This window comes from Diplotaxodon limnothrissa, linkage group LG9, assembly GCF_057381915.1.
Source record: "Diplotaxodon limnothrissa isolate DT_005_m linkage group LG9, D_limnothrissa_male_GT1.1, whole genome shotgun sequence".
Lineage (NCBI taxonomy): Eukaryota > Metazoa > Chordata > Actinopteri > Cichliformes > Cichlidae > Diplotaxodon > Diplotaxodon limnothrissa.
This window is the reverse complement of record NC_140604.1, coordinates 14977018-14993064: the sequence shown is the minus strand read 5'-3', so window position 1 is coordinate 14993064 and position 16047 is coordinate 14977018. Positions and strand designations below refer to the sequence as shown.

The following is a 16047-nucleotide window of genomic DNA, read 5'->3' as shown; positions in this document are numbered from 1 at the left end:
ACAGTAGAATGGACAGTGCCGGCATTAAAACCTGCACCGTGGAGCCTTTGGTCAATAAAAAATCAAAAGCTTCCCAACCTGCTTTAAACTTTTCCTACATGATGACCTGATCAACCTTCTGCACCGGGTTTTTCTTTGTTTGTTTTTACGTTTAAAGCCTGTAAATGTCAGTAATTACACAGTCAATTCAGTTTTCTGTTGGATTTTGGGTATGTCTGCAAGAAGTTGTTTTGTTCATCTTGGGATATTATATGCAGCCAAAGAATTTCATGCACGCTGATCCCTTCAGATGGAACTCCTAAGCATGCGCTTTGAAGTTAAAACTTCGGTATTGTTTTCATGAAACTCTGAAATTTGCTACAGCACCCTGGATACTGTAGCAAAAGTTTAAACTTTTAGAATATTAAAGATAAGAATGACAAAATATTATCTAAATCTGACAATTTTCCAAGAAGGAGTTCATTGAAGGACAAAGCTTAAAGTGCCAAAAATGATGCAAAAATGTGACACTTGGATCAGGTATCGATCCAAAACTTACTCAAAGACCTGAATCTCAAAAAAATCTCAAAATGTCCTAAAATCTTAACAAATGACAAAATGACAAATGGACAATTTATTCGTTTTACTCCGGTGTTGTTCAGTGTTGACAGCATTAACATAGCACGGAGGAAGCTAACTACAAAGGACCAGCAGTTTGGAGGCTGTAAAGAGTTTTGACCTCAACACAAACTGTGGTCAAACACACTGAAATGACTGAAAACCTCCTACAATTTTTCCCCTGTTGGCTTCTTTGTCTCTCTTGCTCTCACTTGTTCAGTGTAATACTTGTTGGAAGAGATATTACATTACATTGTTCTTGTCAACTCAATTAATATGATTTCACCGCACCTCTTGCCAAGTGTGATGCTTGTGCGTGTCTGAGCAGTAAAAGGAGGTACCACAGAGAAACCAGTTCAAGTGTAAAATGACAGCAGCAAGTAGTAAAGACTCACAATGAGTTGAAATGACACAACAGGTGAATAACAAATATGCTTATTTTAGTTTCTATTTGTTATTGTACGAATTAATACACTTTATTCATTCATACAGTTAGATACCATTTGTTATGTAAGGCATGACTGCTGAATTAATGCTCTTCCTCTTCCTTATGGAAAGGAACACAGCTTATTAACAGCTTATTAACTTGACACCAGGCAGCAGGAAAAACTTGAAACTAGAAAAAGTGAATCCCCAAATGTCTGTGAAGGTTCTCAGTCATCCAGGTCATCGTAGTCAAAGGAGCTTGCAAAGAAAAGCATCTGGACTTCTTTAAGTTGCTTGAAGACGTTTCACCTCTCTGAATCCCCAAATCAAAACAGTTAAGTGGGCGATACACACATATGACCCCTTACATCTGAACTGAAGATACAATTCATTTAGGATACTAATGATAAACACAGCTGTTCCATTGTTGCCCTGGACCACAAATTCATAAAGATTTAATACAAGTGGTGAAATCATTCGTTTAGATTAGCCTCCACAAACTCTCTGTCCTGTGCATTCCAAAATCCAACTGCTGAGCTATTCTGAGCATGTTTCAGAACATGATCTCCGGTCATGTCAAAGGCATTTTTCTCACAGTAAAACTTGGAGCAGAGATCTATAGCAACGATATGAGACTTCATAATAAACTAGAAGGCTATCTGTGTTTTTTCAGCGCAGAAATGAAACAATAATCCCTGCAGCACAAATCTCAAAGAGGGAAAAGCTCTTGTTCTTCAGGCCCGGCCCCGCCTCCTCCTCCTCCTCCTGCTTGCAGGGGACAGAGAGGGTAGAAGTTAAGCAGTCAGCTCTCTGCCATTGTTCTTGTTCTGGACGTCTGCGAACGGGACGGGTGGCGCTGGTCGGGTACCGGACGGCAGTCTGTCGTTATGACGGGCTCCGGTCCGAAGCTCGGGGTCCTGCTGCTGGTGGCGGTTCTGCTGCAGACTGTGGTCGTCACCATCACCGTGCTGCACTTCACAACGGCTCTCAACTCGGTAAGGAAGAATTTAAAGTTCGGACAGAGGAGTAAGGGACGCGCGGAGGCTTTTACGCATGGCCGTGCTTTGCGCACAGCGAGGCGGGGGCAAAGTTGATGCAGCCGCGTTCTACTTCATTTTGCTGCTGACTTAATTAGAGTTTTAATGCGCAGTTCAGCGGTGACAAGTTCTGGAGCAAACCACTTTAATTAGTTTTGCGCTCTGGTGTTGCTGCTGCGCTCCAAAGAACATATAGCCCACTTTTAATTTATTTTTCTTTTTTTCTTTTCTTTTACACATTGTAATGCAGGTCACTTATGCTGCTCTGGAGTAAGGTTTGCACAATGCAATGTCACGCAAACATACACACCTTGTTTTTCTCTGCAGCTGCAAACGTAGAACAGAGAACAAGGAAGTTAAAAAGAAAAGCAGCAGGAGAGGTGGCCTGCAGATCATTTTACGATCATCTGTGACTGTCAGGAAGAGTTTGTACAGACCTATGCGCCTGAATTTTTGTGAGTGTGATTATGCTGCCCTGACTGTACTTTTGTTGAAGTACATCTGAGAGTCCTCTGCTCAGATGGATTCAGTCCAGTACAACTCTCAGCCTTTGTTTACAGTAATCAATCATTAACCCAGAGATGAGATGCAGCAGCGATATGTGGAAAATGAAACTTAAACACATGACAAGGAAGGAAAGGGATGCATGCCAGGAAATTATGATGACTCAGGTTCTAAAGCCAACTCTTTAGACAGTAATTGTTTTAGTGTGGACAATGGGCATTTTTCTACAAAAAAAGAGCAAGAAAAATTGGTGCAATTAAGTTAACATCAGCATGTAAAATTATGTTTTTAAAGCGAACAGACCTTGAAAACAACTTTTGGTTTTGCAAAATGAAACCACAGAGACCGTCAGGTGTGTCAGGAATGTTTGATGGGAAAATAAAGAGACATTGCTCCACTTGTTCCATGCTATACTTCATACCGTCACTATTCGCAGATAAAGGAGACTTTTGCCAGGAGCAGTGTCTCCTGTCTGACGGGCACTGACCTGCAGAGCATCACGGATGTGCGAGGGGATCTATGTTGGCAGGTCACTCAGCAGGTTCACCTCCTCATCGAGAAGGTACAGTATCACGAGGAATTATTGCTTACTTTTACCCCCCAGAACTTAACTGACCTATAAAATCCACAAACTGTATGTAAACAATGAATGCAGCCACTGTGGCATTACTTTGAAATTAAATTAAAACTGTGAAAGAAATCAGGGTGCTTACTTTAAAGCTACAGTCTAAATTAATAGGGAGAAAGCGTCTTAACTTTAAGCTGTCAGTGGGATGTAAAAACATGTAGAGAATAAGCAGCAAATCTGATAAAACCCTCTTATAATGTTTGGCTACCTTGCCCCGAAATGAGGTTTAACACTGAAACCTCTTAGGGGATCATTTTGACCTCATCCTGCAGGAATACCAGTGATGGCAAATAAGCATTTCTTAAGTTCATTTTCATTGAAATGTTCAAATGTTGTTACACATTGGACAAAACAGTATTTAAGATGAAGTATTGAGGGTTTTGCTTGTTATACAAATAACTAACTTCACTAATAAACAAGCAACACAACAGCTAACACATCTAAATAATTTCATTATTGTAGAAGAAGAACGTCACTGAAACGTCTAAGAGAAATGGCGTTAGTTATGCTAAAATAAACAGGGTATAAACACAGTGCGCTCATTGTAAAAACATTTTAAATCTAAACCTCAAAGTGGGTTTCAAAGTAATATAAACATTTTAACAGATTCATTATTGTAGACGTTTGACACACACTCCAGAGCCCCACACTGACTACACGATGAGTAAACCAGTATTAGTCATGAAATGTTATCATTCGTTCATTAGAGTGCCGACACAAACAGCAACTCAACATATGCTGAATATGCACCATGTTTATGCACACTATGGATACAGGAAGCCAAGAAAAAGTTAGAATACACTTAAATACATCTTTATATTTAACCAATAGAGAGCTGTGTCTGCTACCACACAGCAGAAACCGCCTCTCCTATTCACATGCACAGCAACTTGATTGGCTTTTAACTTGCTGCTCTGAATATAATGCCTCTGACGTCACCTGATTCTTTCTAAAACCCTCTTCTGAAGCCTCAGTGATAGCATTTTGGCTGATGCCATGCTGTTCTTGTTGTTGCTGCATCCATAGACTGTTTAGTTGTAACCTACAGACACATATATCAGATAATTAGTACTTAGAAACAGTGATAAAATACCAAAGAAGAGACAAAGACTTCCTGGAAAAGCTGCTGGTATCCAGAATCCACATATTAGCAGAGAGCTACAGGCTACCTGACACTCATCAGACGCACAGCCCTAACTTTAAGCCTGGATAAACTTAAAATAATTCAGGTCTCATAAAGCTACTATGAAGGGTTCAATAAGTCACTAGAATAAAAACAGTTTTCAGTAAACCTGTTTAAATCTGAAGGTGTACATGTTAAACCTGGGAGTTACTGGGGGGACTGACTCACTTTAGGAGCCTCAAGTGGTCATTAGAGCAGCGGTCCCCAACCCCCGGGCCTCGGACCGGTACCGGTCCATGAGTCGTTTGGTACCGGGCCGCGAGAGTTGAGGCTCAGGTGTGAAATGTATAGTTTTCAGGGTTTTTATCGGTTTTCAGCGTTATTTTGTTATCGTTTTTATCGTTTACTCGGTTTTCCTGGGTCTTTTCATCTGTGTTATGAATAAATTTTCTTTTTTTCGGTACCGGTACTAGTTTTATTTTGTTGTATTTATCCGCGACACCTTAAAGGCCGGTCCATGAAAATATTGTCGGGCATAAACCGGTCCGTGGCGTAAAAAAGGTTGGGGACCGCTGCATTAGAGGCTCTGCAGCTTCTGGCAGCTCAGAGTTGCTTTCATGTCTCAGCTGCAGAGTTTTTCCGCTTGGTAAAATCTGAAAATGAGCTGTGCATATCGGTTTCAGCCGATCTCTATTAATGACTCGAATGATTTGGCCAGCTGCTGAGATTTCAAAACTTAATTTCTTCTCCTTCACTGCACTGCATCAAAAACTCCCCACCCACAGGGCTTTGGAGACATTGCTAACCTCCTACACTCCTCCCAGCTGCAAAGTCTGAAAAATGCTTACAAAGCAAATGCTGAAGAAGGTTTATTGTTATTTTTTATTCCGCGGTCCCTTATTTAATTGAACTCCGCACAGCTGGAGTTCAATTAAATTTCAAGCAAAGAAAATTTCAAGCAAAGTTTTACTCTTGATGATAAACACAAGAGGGGCGCCACGGGAGAGCAGGAGTACGACTAAAAAAACAAGGCTTCTGTTTAACAGGGCTCCATTGTTATCCTAAAACTATTAATTTATTGTTTTCCATGGGATTCATTGGCAGAAAGAAAAATGTAGAATAAAGGCAGCTTTATCTCTTAAACTCAAAGAGGGGTCATTATTATTATCATTATTAGGGGCTTCCTGTGGATATTCGCTGAAGAAAGAAAAACTGAAATGATCCAAATCACTGCCTGCGGATGCACAATGAACTCCTTCATAGCTGGAGATGTGATGTGATCCTGTGTGGTTTAATCAGCACAGGAATGCATTCACCTGCCCTGCCCTGCACTGACACACACACACACACACACACACACACACACACACACACACACACACACACACACACACACACACACACACACACACACACACACACAGCAAACATATTCATTTTCTTTTGCTTGCTATTTGTGCACATTGTTTGTTTTCGTTCCCTTCTCTCCTCCTCTGACTTTGCTGCTCTGCTAAATACTTCGAGTTGGATTTTTTCCGATTCTGCTGGTTGATTAAATTTAGTTCAGAACATAAACAACACAGAGACGGTCTGATCCAGGACGTTGGTTCGGGTTTTTAAACTCGGAAGGAATCTGAATTTACAGTAGCATTTCCTCTAAAAACACACTCAACAGGCAGGTGAATGGTAGAAACCTAAAAAACACCCATAGCTGCAGATGTGTTGGTGTAAAGATTTACAGCGTCAATTAAACCTAATTTAATCATTTTATTGTACTCACTGGCCACTTTGTTAGGTACACCTGTTGAGCTGCTTTTTAACAAAGCTATCTAGTCAGCCAATCACATGGCAGCAACTCAGTGCATTTAGACATGCAGACAAAGTTCAACCTGATCATCAGAATGGGGAAAAAGGTGATTTAAGTGACTTTGAAAGGTTGTTGGTGCCAGACAAGCTGATCTGAGTGTCTCAGAAACTGCTGACCTGCTGGGATTTTCCCACACAGTCATCTCTTTGGTTTACAGACACTTGTCTGAAAAAGACGAAATATCCAGTGACCGTGAGTTCTCTGGATGAAAATGCGTCATTGATGCCAGATTGAACTGATAGGAAGGCGATAGTAACAAACCACTCGTTACAACCAAGGTATGAAGAAGAGCTTCTCTGAACACGGAACATGTCAAAACTTGAAGCAGATGAGCAGCAGACGACTCTCCTGTCCGCCTGGTGTGATGAGTCTTAGTTCCTACAAATGTGCTAGCACCAATATCAGCAGGATTTTGCCACTAAGAAGCATTATTTGCATAAAAAAAGACACCTTAAGACAATTGATCCTGTAGGAGAAAATATTTCTGTTTGAACCAAAGCAATGAACCGGCTGACCAGCCGTTTGTCAGACTGACAACCCGGTATTAGTATTCCCGTGCTGAAACTATCCAGTGACATCTTGTTTTTAAAGTATGCATGAATCTCTAATCTCCGATGATTAACTCATCTTTTTTGGGAATATTTGAATAAGTTACCTGTTGTTATGTTCTGATCATCTCTTTGACAGCTAAATAATCATTAAATGATGTCTTATCTCTTTTCTCAGATTCTTTCAGAAAGCCTCTTCTTTTTTTTCTTTTAAAACACATTTCTGCAGCTGAGCTAAACTGTCCAGAACCATTATTTAGAAAATGGTTTTAGTTGGTTTGGCAGTAGTTTCCAATTAATTGGCAAAAGAAATGAAAAACACGAGGAAATTGGAGACGGGTCGTTTCCAGGAAAGAATCCGTTGCCAACGTTAACACGAAGACTTCTTTTTTTATTCAAAGGAGCAAGTCTCCTGATCTGATGTCAGCACATTTACAGGGTCAAAGTTAGATAAGACGCTGCTTGGCAGGTCTGCGGTATGAGCTGATGGCCCCGCTCGGCAGATAAAGTGGCAAAAGGTTATTACTATGTTTAATGTTACAGACATATTACTCAAAAATCTTACTTCACCACTGTTTTTCCTACAGTCATTGTCTCAGCAGAGGCAGAGGCAGAGGCTGAGGCAGAATTCGTCGGAAGTGAAAGGTGAGAAAGCAAAACCGAAACATGCAAACATCTGACCTATGACCTACTAAATACTGATCTATCCTCTGATCGGACTTTTCTGGGTGCATTTTCCATCCTTTCCTTCACGTTAGATGAAGTCTCCCAGGTGCTGCTCTCTCTCTCTCGCCCCAAAGTTGCCGCTCATGTCACGGGCAGCTATGTCCCCAAACTGGAGCGAGCAGGAGGAGGTGAGTGCTGCTGAAAGTGGCCGTTAGGCGGATTGCGTTAGAGCAAAATTTAAACAGCATGCACAGAGTGACCTTTCAATTTAAAGGCAACGTCTGTATTTTATTCTTGGACTCTACTAGCGTAGCTTTGCATGAGTTACACTTCAAAATAAGCCAGATCCCCTGTCTTAAACAAGCTGTTTGCCCTTTAAGCCAACTTTCTTCTTATTGAATGCCCCTCATTAACAAAATTTGGACAGCAGTTGGGTGCGGCTTCTGGGCCTAAGATGACCACATTAGGGATATCCCCTCTCACCGACATCATAGAGATTTATGAGTAGAACAAACTCCCAAAACTGAGAGTTTTTGGCTCAGAATGATTACTTTCACATATCCTGACCTCGTTATTAGGAGTCTTTAAAACAAACTGTTGAACTCCACCACCCTTAAAATGAAGTTTTAGCTGTCATCACATGTGATTGCATAACAAAATCTGATGTTGTCCACTTGCCTTACTTCCTCAGCTCCAGTCTTTGCTGGGCGGCGCGTTTATGGCCAGAAGATCTCATGGTGGGAGGGCCGTAAGGGGCTGGCCTTCCTCCAGGACGTCCAGCTGGTGGATGGGGAGCTGGTGGTGTCGCAGCCGGGCCTCTACTACGTCTACGCCCAGACTTACTTCAGACACAGCCACCTGGGGGAGGATGGAGAGGACAGCGAGGAGGTGGAGGATAGGGGGAAACCTCTGCTGCAGTACATCTATAAGAAGGTGAGAGACACATTCATAAACTAACTTATCACTTTTTGTTCTTTCACTCGTCTAGTGTTGTAAAAATTTGGTTTGACCTGTACTCAGGCATCAGTCTAATTATTCATTTTGGCGATAAAACAAAACTCCTTCTGCATGAATTAAATCCAGCTTGTCTTGACCTATCTGCACATTTATTTGTAATCTTTTAGTGTTTGTTGCACAGAACATCGCAGACTGTTGAGTCACTGGGGCGGGCAGGGGTGTGTTAGGATGGTGTCTGACTAGTAAAATATGATGACTAATAAGCATTCAGACAGAATTGCTGTAAATATCGAGTAACCTTTGGCTTCTGCTTTGTCAGCTAAAACTTCAATTAAAGGGGACATATTTTACCCGTAAAAATGAAAAAGAGCCATTTTCTAGCATTATGCTTGTGTATTAATGGGCATTCAAATCCATTGTGCTTTTTATTTTTGGATCAAAAATGAATTAAAATAAAAATGTCAAAAATGGAGCCCACTGGGGCATCCAGTCTGGTTGATCAGGATGTAATAGTTGGGATTGTGTCGCAAGTTTTAAAGCTGATGAGTTCATGAGAGTGTTTGTTCAAACTGTTAATTTCTGCCAATTCAGACGCCTGAATCATTGTTCGGAGTCTTTGGAGTCCTTCTGAAGAAGACATTACAGATGGCCTAGGGCTGTGCGATATGACCAAAATCTCATATCCCGATATAAGAATTCTATCGTCCGATAACGATATAAATCACAAAAATTTAACATTTTTGTAAATTCTGTGAATCTCGGGCAGCTCGACTTGCGTGAAGTGTTTCCAGCTGCGCATCATGTAGCTGGAGTCGCGTGTTTTAACCGATGCATGAAACTATACATTTTTAGACGTAAGTTGTAACGGCCGCCGTTTTCTTTGTGAGTATTTATTTATTACACGGCGTGCTGCGGGGAACTGCCTGTTCTAACGTTTGAGTCTAAGGTTTATTTTTTAGCACCTGGCGGCTCTTTTTTACTTCTCATCTGTAAATGATCTGCTCTTTCACGTGATTCAGTTTATTTTGAAAAGTCTCAACAGGATCTTGAGCTTTATTGTGAAAGGTTTATGTGGAACATAAACAAGCAGACACGCGATGGTTTTACCGTCATTGTTGCTAACGACAACGCATAAAAACAGGCACTTGTCCATCTGTAGTGTGGTTATATAAAATATAAGAGAAAGATAGAACTTTAAGAAATTAATATAGCCACTACAGTGACCATCAAAACCATGAACAAATATTGCCGTAAAGAGTTTATTTTGCGACACCACGAAACAAACGATAGCGTAAAATGAAACGATAGACGTTTTTATATCGTCATCCGATATATATCGTTATATCGAACAGCCCTAAGATGGCCTGTCATAACAAACCAAATTAAGGAGGTTGAGCCGAGGATCTGCACCGATGCTTCTCCGTTATTTATGACAACAATCTTTCTTGTAGTGACTGTGGAGACTGTGCAAGTGGAAAAACATGCTGAACTTATTGTCACAATCTTTTAAGGCATCCCGGGCCGTGTGCCATCTGTTTGTAAATGGATGTTTTATTAAATGTGACTGTTGGACTTCACTAGTTTAACAGTGGTCATGCTTGATGTTTGCAGGTATGTGACAGTAACCAGTCACTCACCAGGCAAGCTGCAGCTGATTAGCATTAGCCAAATTAGCTGCCTCAACTATCACCTGACCAACTTCCACTTGATTTTTTTGCTGAACGACCAAGCGAAAACCTCTGGTGCTGAAATGATACTGTGTAGTACAGGCCATCAAAGAAGTCTGTGTTAAAGCTTTTCTGAGTAATAGTCTTGTTTTTTATTAGTGAGCATTTAGAAACCAGCCACCGAAGGGCCATATGCCAGTGTACTCATGGAGCACATGGATTGGATTCTTCTTTGTCTTTTGCTTTGTTTTTCTGAGCCCAGATTATAATTGAAATTAATTTGTTTTGTCCTGCAAAAGACAGATTCTTGGACCAGAGTATGATTGAGAAACTTGTAAACAACTCCCAAGAAAGCTTTTGTATAAGACAAAATTTAGGAGGTTTTTGATCATAAGCAGTGACAGCTCGCTGACAGCTGATTGGTTGCTTCTCTTCTCTGTGGTTGAGACTCAAACATGAAATCAAAATTTGTAATTCCTGCCTTCACGCCACCTTTGAAGCACTCATTCTTTAGCGCTTCTAACATATCGCATTTCTCTCACCTGCTCTTCTCCCAACAGATGAGCTCATACCCGGCTCCCATCCTGCTGATGAAAACAAGCCGCACTTCCTGCTGGTCCCGAGGTTCCCAGTACTCTCTGCACTCCGCCCACCAGGGGGGGCTGTTCCCGCTCACTACCGGCGACCGCCTGTTCGTCACGGTGACAAATGCATCTGCTGTGGACATGGACGAGGAGACCAGCTTCTTCGGTGCATTTCTGATCAGCTAGAGTAGCAGGTCTTGGACTGGGCATCTCGGGTTTTACCTGGTGAAATAGCTTAATGATGCTACCGTGCTGTAATGATGAGTGTGGTAGCATCTAGACTTCTCCTAGAGTTCAAAACTATAAAAGTCAAGGAGAAGTCAAACAACTTTTACGACACTGGTTCTCTTGGGGGAGAAGACACTGATGTGGCTGTGCATGAGTGCTTATCAAACCAAACAGACTTTTGTATTCGAGTGTCTTAAAGTAAGTGTGGACTGGACTTTCCAGGGGTGTAGTTTTTTTTTACAAACATCTCTTTAAGGCGGAAGTACAGTTTTTAAGGATATTTAGGCCCAAAAGCAATTTTAACTCATTCACTGCCATTGACGTCTATAGCCGTCAATTGCAGTGAATGAGTCAATGGGTTTAACTCATTCACTGCCAATGGCTGGCAGTGAATGAGTTAATATCCAACTAGGCATCTAATGCCTAATTCATAGCTCTGGACCCAATATCCAACCTAGATCTTCAGCAAAATATAGACTACTTGTTGCACAAACTGTTTAATTTCTTGTTGTGTCATCTACAATCTGTGTGGAGAGCAAAAGGAGGATTCAATTTGCTAAAATGCAATCTAGAAAGGAGTTCCTAAACTAATCCACGGGCTACACCGGAATACCCCCCAAATTACGCGTCTCCAGACGCTTAAACAACAGACTAGCTGAAGTCTTGGATAGGTAGGTCTCAATGTCACACTGAGATGCAAACCTGCAGATCAACTCTTACAGCCTACTACACACCCTGAGGCAAATGTAATGTAGGGCATGCGTTTTAAACTGCTTCAGCCTAGCTACAGTTGCTCCACACCTGCAAGCCACTTTGTAGCCCACCTTCACCTATCGCCTCTTTTTCTTTTCTTCTCTGCAGGGTCTTGCTGCTGCTGCAGGGGTCCCAGAGCAGAGTCATGTAGCCAAAAGTAAATTAGTGCAGATGGAAGTAATGTTTTGCCATAGTGGTCTTGCCTGGGGTAGACAATTTGGCTGTGAAGTGGCTGTGCAACACAAATATCCACAGGAAAGTTTGCCAAAGACCGAGAGTTTGTCAAACTTTTATTCTTTGTTCTTATTCTTCTTTAACCCCTGAAGCAGTCGTGCCTAAAACCACCAAAAGTTGGAACCATTGAAACTGCCTGTGTTGCCTGAACAGGCTTCCACTTCCAGGGGGCTAGCACAAAGAATCAGAGCTTTAACGCTTATATCCAAGCCTATGACTAATTTAGAAACACTAAGAAAATTGTACGTCTTTGGACTGAGGGAGCAAACTGGACCACCTGGAGAAAAGCCCATGGAGGCACAGGAAGAACACAAAAGCTCCACATAAAAGGCCCACCTGGCCACAAAGTTTAAACCAAGGAACCATCTTGCTTTGAGGGGACAGTGCTCCCCACCAGGCCTGGATACACCAATCACAAATAAACAAAAGCAATACCAGCTGCAGTTGTTCTCAGTTCTGCCATTAAGAAATGTTTGTATAAAAGTCATTTGAGTCCACACAGAAATTTTAGGTGTATTCCTGTTTAGAGATGTAAATGCTGTGCTATATTTTTTTATTTTTATAATAATCATTTAAGTATTGAGTTCGTGAACCCTTTGTTCTTGATATTCCCCCAGTCAGAGTACAAACATGTGGGTAAAAGTATTAAACTTAGAGACAATTTACTGCCTTTCAGATATACTTAATATACCGACCCATCATGTTGACAACCATATTGGGACTATGAAATAGGGCTGCTTACAGTCTCGCTTTTTTCTGTCAGACTTCAGCATTTTGGCTCGTCAACTCCAACCTTTCTCCAAGAGGTGCATTAAATGCTCCCTTGCAGTTGGTATTCATGCTATGTTGGATTAACTGCAGATGTGACTTTCAGACTCGGGAAAATGGTCTGCATCTAAACAGCAGAAATATGTTGTTTTCATGTCTGTGTAGCTCTGCTGCTTTCCACATTGTTGTAGTGAACAACACAGCAGATGCCTTCCAAGGTAATTCAAATTAAAAAGCTGTTTTCACACATGCTCTGCAGCCCCGAACCTTAGTAGACATGACCAGACAGAGGTGCATGATGGAAAACAAATGTTTGAGGCAATCAAATAGGACCGTAGCCTGATTTAACCTTCCAGATCTCTCGTATTAGGTCCCAGTGATTTGTGAGAGCAGAGCAGCTATTGTTTGGTACAGCACTAATGATTCAGAAAAGAAGAAATTCAACTGTTGACAAATGTCTTCACTCAGTCTTTCAAAATAATAAAGCGTGAGAACAGAATATATAACAAATAAGGTGACCAGGTTTTTCCTATCTGCTAGCTGTCAGTAAAAACTGGCGGCCAAGTGATTTCAAAATTTATGCGATGGGAATCAAACCAGTGCACTCCCCAACAAGTTCCAGGTCACGTCTACAGTCCTGCCAAGGAAATGTTTGTTTTCATGCGCAACTAGAGCATCAAACAAACCACACAAACAGCTTTTTTCCTCCAGTTTTTGCTTGTTTAAAGCAGCTGGCCTCAAATTTCATTCTGAGTGGAATAAAATATAAAATCTTAATTCTAATTTAAGGTGCAGAAAACCTGGAGAAGTTGCTATAGTTAACATCATCATCATCTGCTAATGGCATGAATGTAAACCCCCTCCAAATATTTACCATTACCACAAAAATGATCAGCTCGATGCTGCTGAACACGAGACTACACCTGGTAATGTAACTTTAAGCAACGAATACTTTTAATCTGGTTATGAATTCAATCTCAAGTATCCCCATTAAAGGTATTTTGTTGTATTCACTGATGGATGCAGCAAGATTTAGTTGAGTTTAACGTGACATAAAAAGACATGAATGCAACATTCACTGTATTACTTATGTAAATAAATACAAAGCACAATCATTTCTCGTACGTTGTGTTTAAGAACGCGTGTTTGAACTTTTGTAAAGGTGGTTGTTTAAGTTTTGTTAAGTCATGTTATGCTCCGGACCAGCTTTGGTGTAAAAATGTGGTTTCACATTTGTGTTTTGGGGTTAATTATTTATGAAGTGGATCTACTACAAAACAGTCCATGCTATTTTTCCCTTTCACTCCCGATCAGACTGGGAAGTTGATGTGAATTAAGCCAGTACCTTAAATTCAGCCCTCTTTGTCCACTTCAGTTTATTTGCCAGACATCAAAAACGGACACTCATCAGGTTATTAAGAATTTAATTATTTGCCAGATAATTAAATGTGAATGTAAATAATCCAATTTTTGTGGGTGTAAATATGTGAAATAAAGATTCAATAAAAAAGCTCTTTGGATTTTTGTCCATTGTCTTATGTGAGAGACAGTTGCACTGGAGACGAGGGTGAAGTCCAAGCTCTAATCAAAAGCTGAGGTTGGCAAACTGTGAGTCCAGAAAGTCAGCTCTTAAGGATATAATAAGAAATTCTAGGAAACATCTGCTGAATGGACCAGTATTTATATTGTGCCTTTCTTCTCTGAGCAGTCAAAGTGTAAATCATAAACTAATACCACCACGTTTTTGGAAAACTACAAAAGCACACTCAGTAACGTGATGCCAGGCTGCAGCAGCACAGCATGTTCTCTGGTAGCACGAGCAAGCAAGCGGGTCGCAGAAATCATGGAGGAAGAAGCCTGGGATTAGGAGATTTTTCTTTCTCTAAAGGCCTGCAAACCAAATAAGCTGAGTCACTTTAATCCTCCTCAAAGTTTGAAGGGTTGCTGTTTGTTTGTGGTTATAAATTAGGGGCATGAAATGCTGAAGAGAACGGAAAATTATGCAGTTTAACAAAGAAATGTGAATGCGTTAAAGCAGACATCGTAAAAAGAAAAAGAAGACAAAAAAAAGAAAATACCGTTAGCATTTAACAATTATACAAGAAAAGAAAAATATATGTAATAATACACTATGTGTAATTAAGGAATTAATTTTTAGGGAAAAAACAAATAAGCAGCTGAATAAATAAGAAAAAGGTGTGAACGTGTGTTATTTGTGATCTACGGGGGGTTAAAATCCTTAAAATCACAGATCTATGTGATTTATATGATTTAAATTTGCAAAACTTTTTTAAACGTGGGCACAAATCATACCTCATGTGAAATACCTGGGGTTATAAATTACATTTTAAATTTAAATAGACGACAAGTGCCAGGTTTTTTTCTCCAAATAAGAAACACGAAAGCAACACCGAAGAGCCCGATATCAGACAGTCATCAAATCATGCCTCGGGTCTAAAAGCAGGCAAACATAAGAGAATAGAACAATGAATCAGGGCTTCTGAATAGAATAGAATAGAATAGAATAGAATAGCCTTTATTGTGATTGTACATGTACAACAAAATTATGGGTGCTTAACACCAACTGTGCAGGAGTAAATTATCAATAGTAAGATAGCAGGAATAAATATCAAACAGAGGAAATATGTACAATCAAGAGAAATATATACAAAACAAGAGAGGGGGGGGGGGGGGTCAGACTGATGGTGCAGTTTGATGGTGAGGATGTCTGCAATGGTGGTGTTGAACATTAAGCCGTAGTTCACGAAGACCATTCTCACGTAGCTCTTTCTGTTCTCCAGATGGATCTGCAGGGCGATGTGATGACATCCTCTGTGGACCGATCTGTAAGCAAACTGGTGGGGGTCGAGGGAGGCGGTAGACAGGCTCTGATGTGCTGAGACACTTTGTGCTAGAAAGGCTTCATGACTACAGACACGAGGGCTATGGTGCTATAGAAAATGAGGCTGTCTATGCCATTTTTTGGGGGGGTGGGAATAGTGGTGGAAACCTTCCGAAAGGTGGGAATGGTGGCATAAGTCAGAGAGAGGTTGAACAGCCTGGTGAGCATCCCTGCCAGTTGGTCTGGGCAAGCTTTTACCACAGCCTCGGGGATGCCATCAGAGCTGGCTCGTGGGGTTTACCGTTCTCAGTCTGCTCCTGACTGAGGGGGGGTAAAGCACTTCATTTATATTCAGCTGTTCAATATCAATAAATGAATAGAGACCAAATCATTAAGGAATCTCAGAATTAAAGGAACAAGACACATGAATTTACAAATAAAATGTAAATCTATAAAGTTAGTGCATCTTTTAAAATACATTCATTTAATATGAAAATATAAGATTTTGATGTTTGTCAGTAGTTTCACCAATTACATTATTAATACAGATTTTAATTTGAAATTGATGTAATTTTGCTTTTCGATTGCTGTGATGACGTACGTGTCTGTTTTGTCTTA

The 16047-nt window shown here is 40.7% G+C and overlaps 1 protein-coding gene across 1 annotated transcript; it reads left to right on the top strand.

Annotated features, from left to right (window-relative positions):
- Positions 1–1861: 1861 nt before the first annotated feature.
- Positions 1862–14056, top strand: tnfsf10 (TNF superfamily member 10). The gene is made up of 6 exons (XM_085362010.1): positions 1862–2018; positions 3001–3126; positions 7318–7375; positions 7489–7584; positions 8088–8329; positions 10581–14056. The coding sequence occupies exons 1-6, from the start codon at positions 1911–1913 to the stop codon at positions 10788–10790; spliced, it is 840 nt and encodes a 279-aa protein (XP_085218136.1). The 5' UTR covers positions 1862–1910; the 3' UTR covers positions 10791–14056.
- The last annotated feature ends 1991 nt before the right edge of the window (positions 14057–16047 follow it).

Coding starts and splice junctions, on each gene's coding strand:
- tnfsf10 (XM_085362010.1), top strand. CDS start 1,911: ATGACGGGCTCCGGTCCGAAGCTCGGGGTCCTGCTGCTGGTGGCGGTT. Junction 3,127..7,317: donor TTCACCTCCTCATCGAGAAG/GTACAGTATCAC, acceptor TTTTTCCTACAG/TCATTGTCTCAGCAGAGGCA. Junction 7,376..7,488: donor GAATTCGTCGGAAGTGAAAG/GTGAGAAAGCAA, acceptor CCTTCACGTTAG/ATGAAGTCTCCCAGGTGCTG.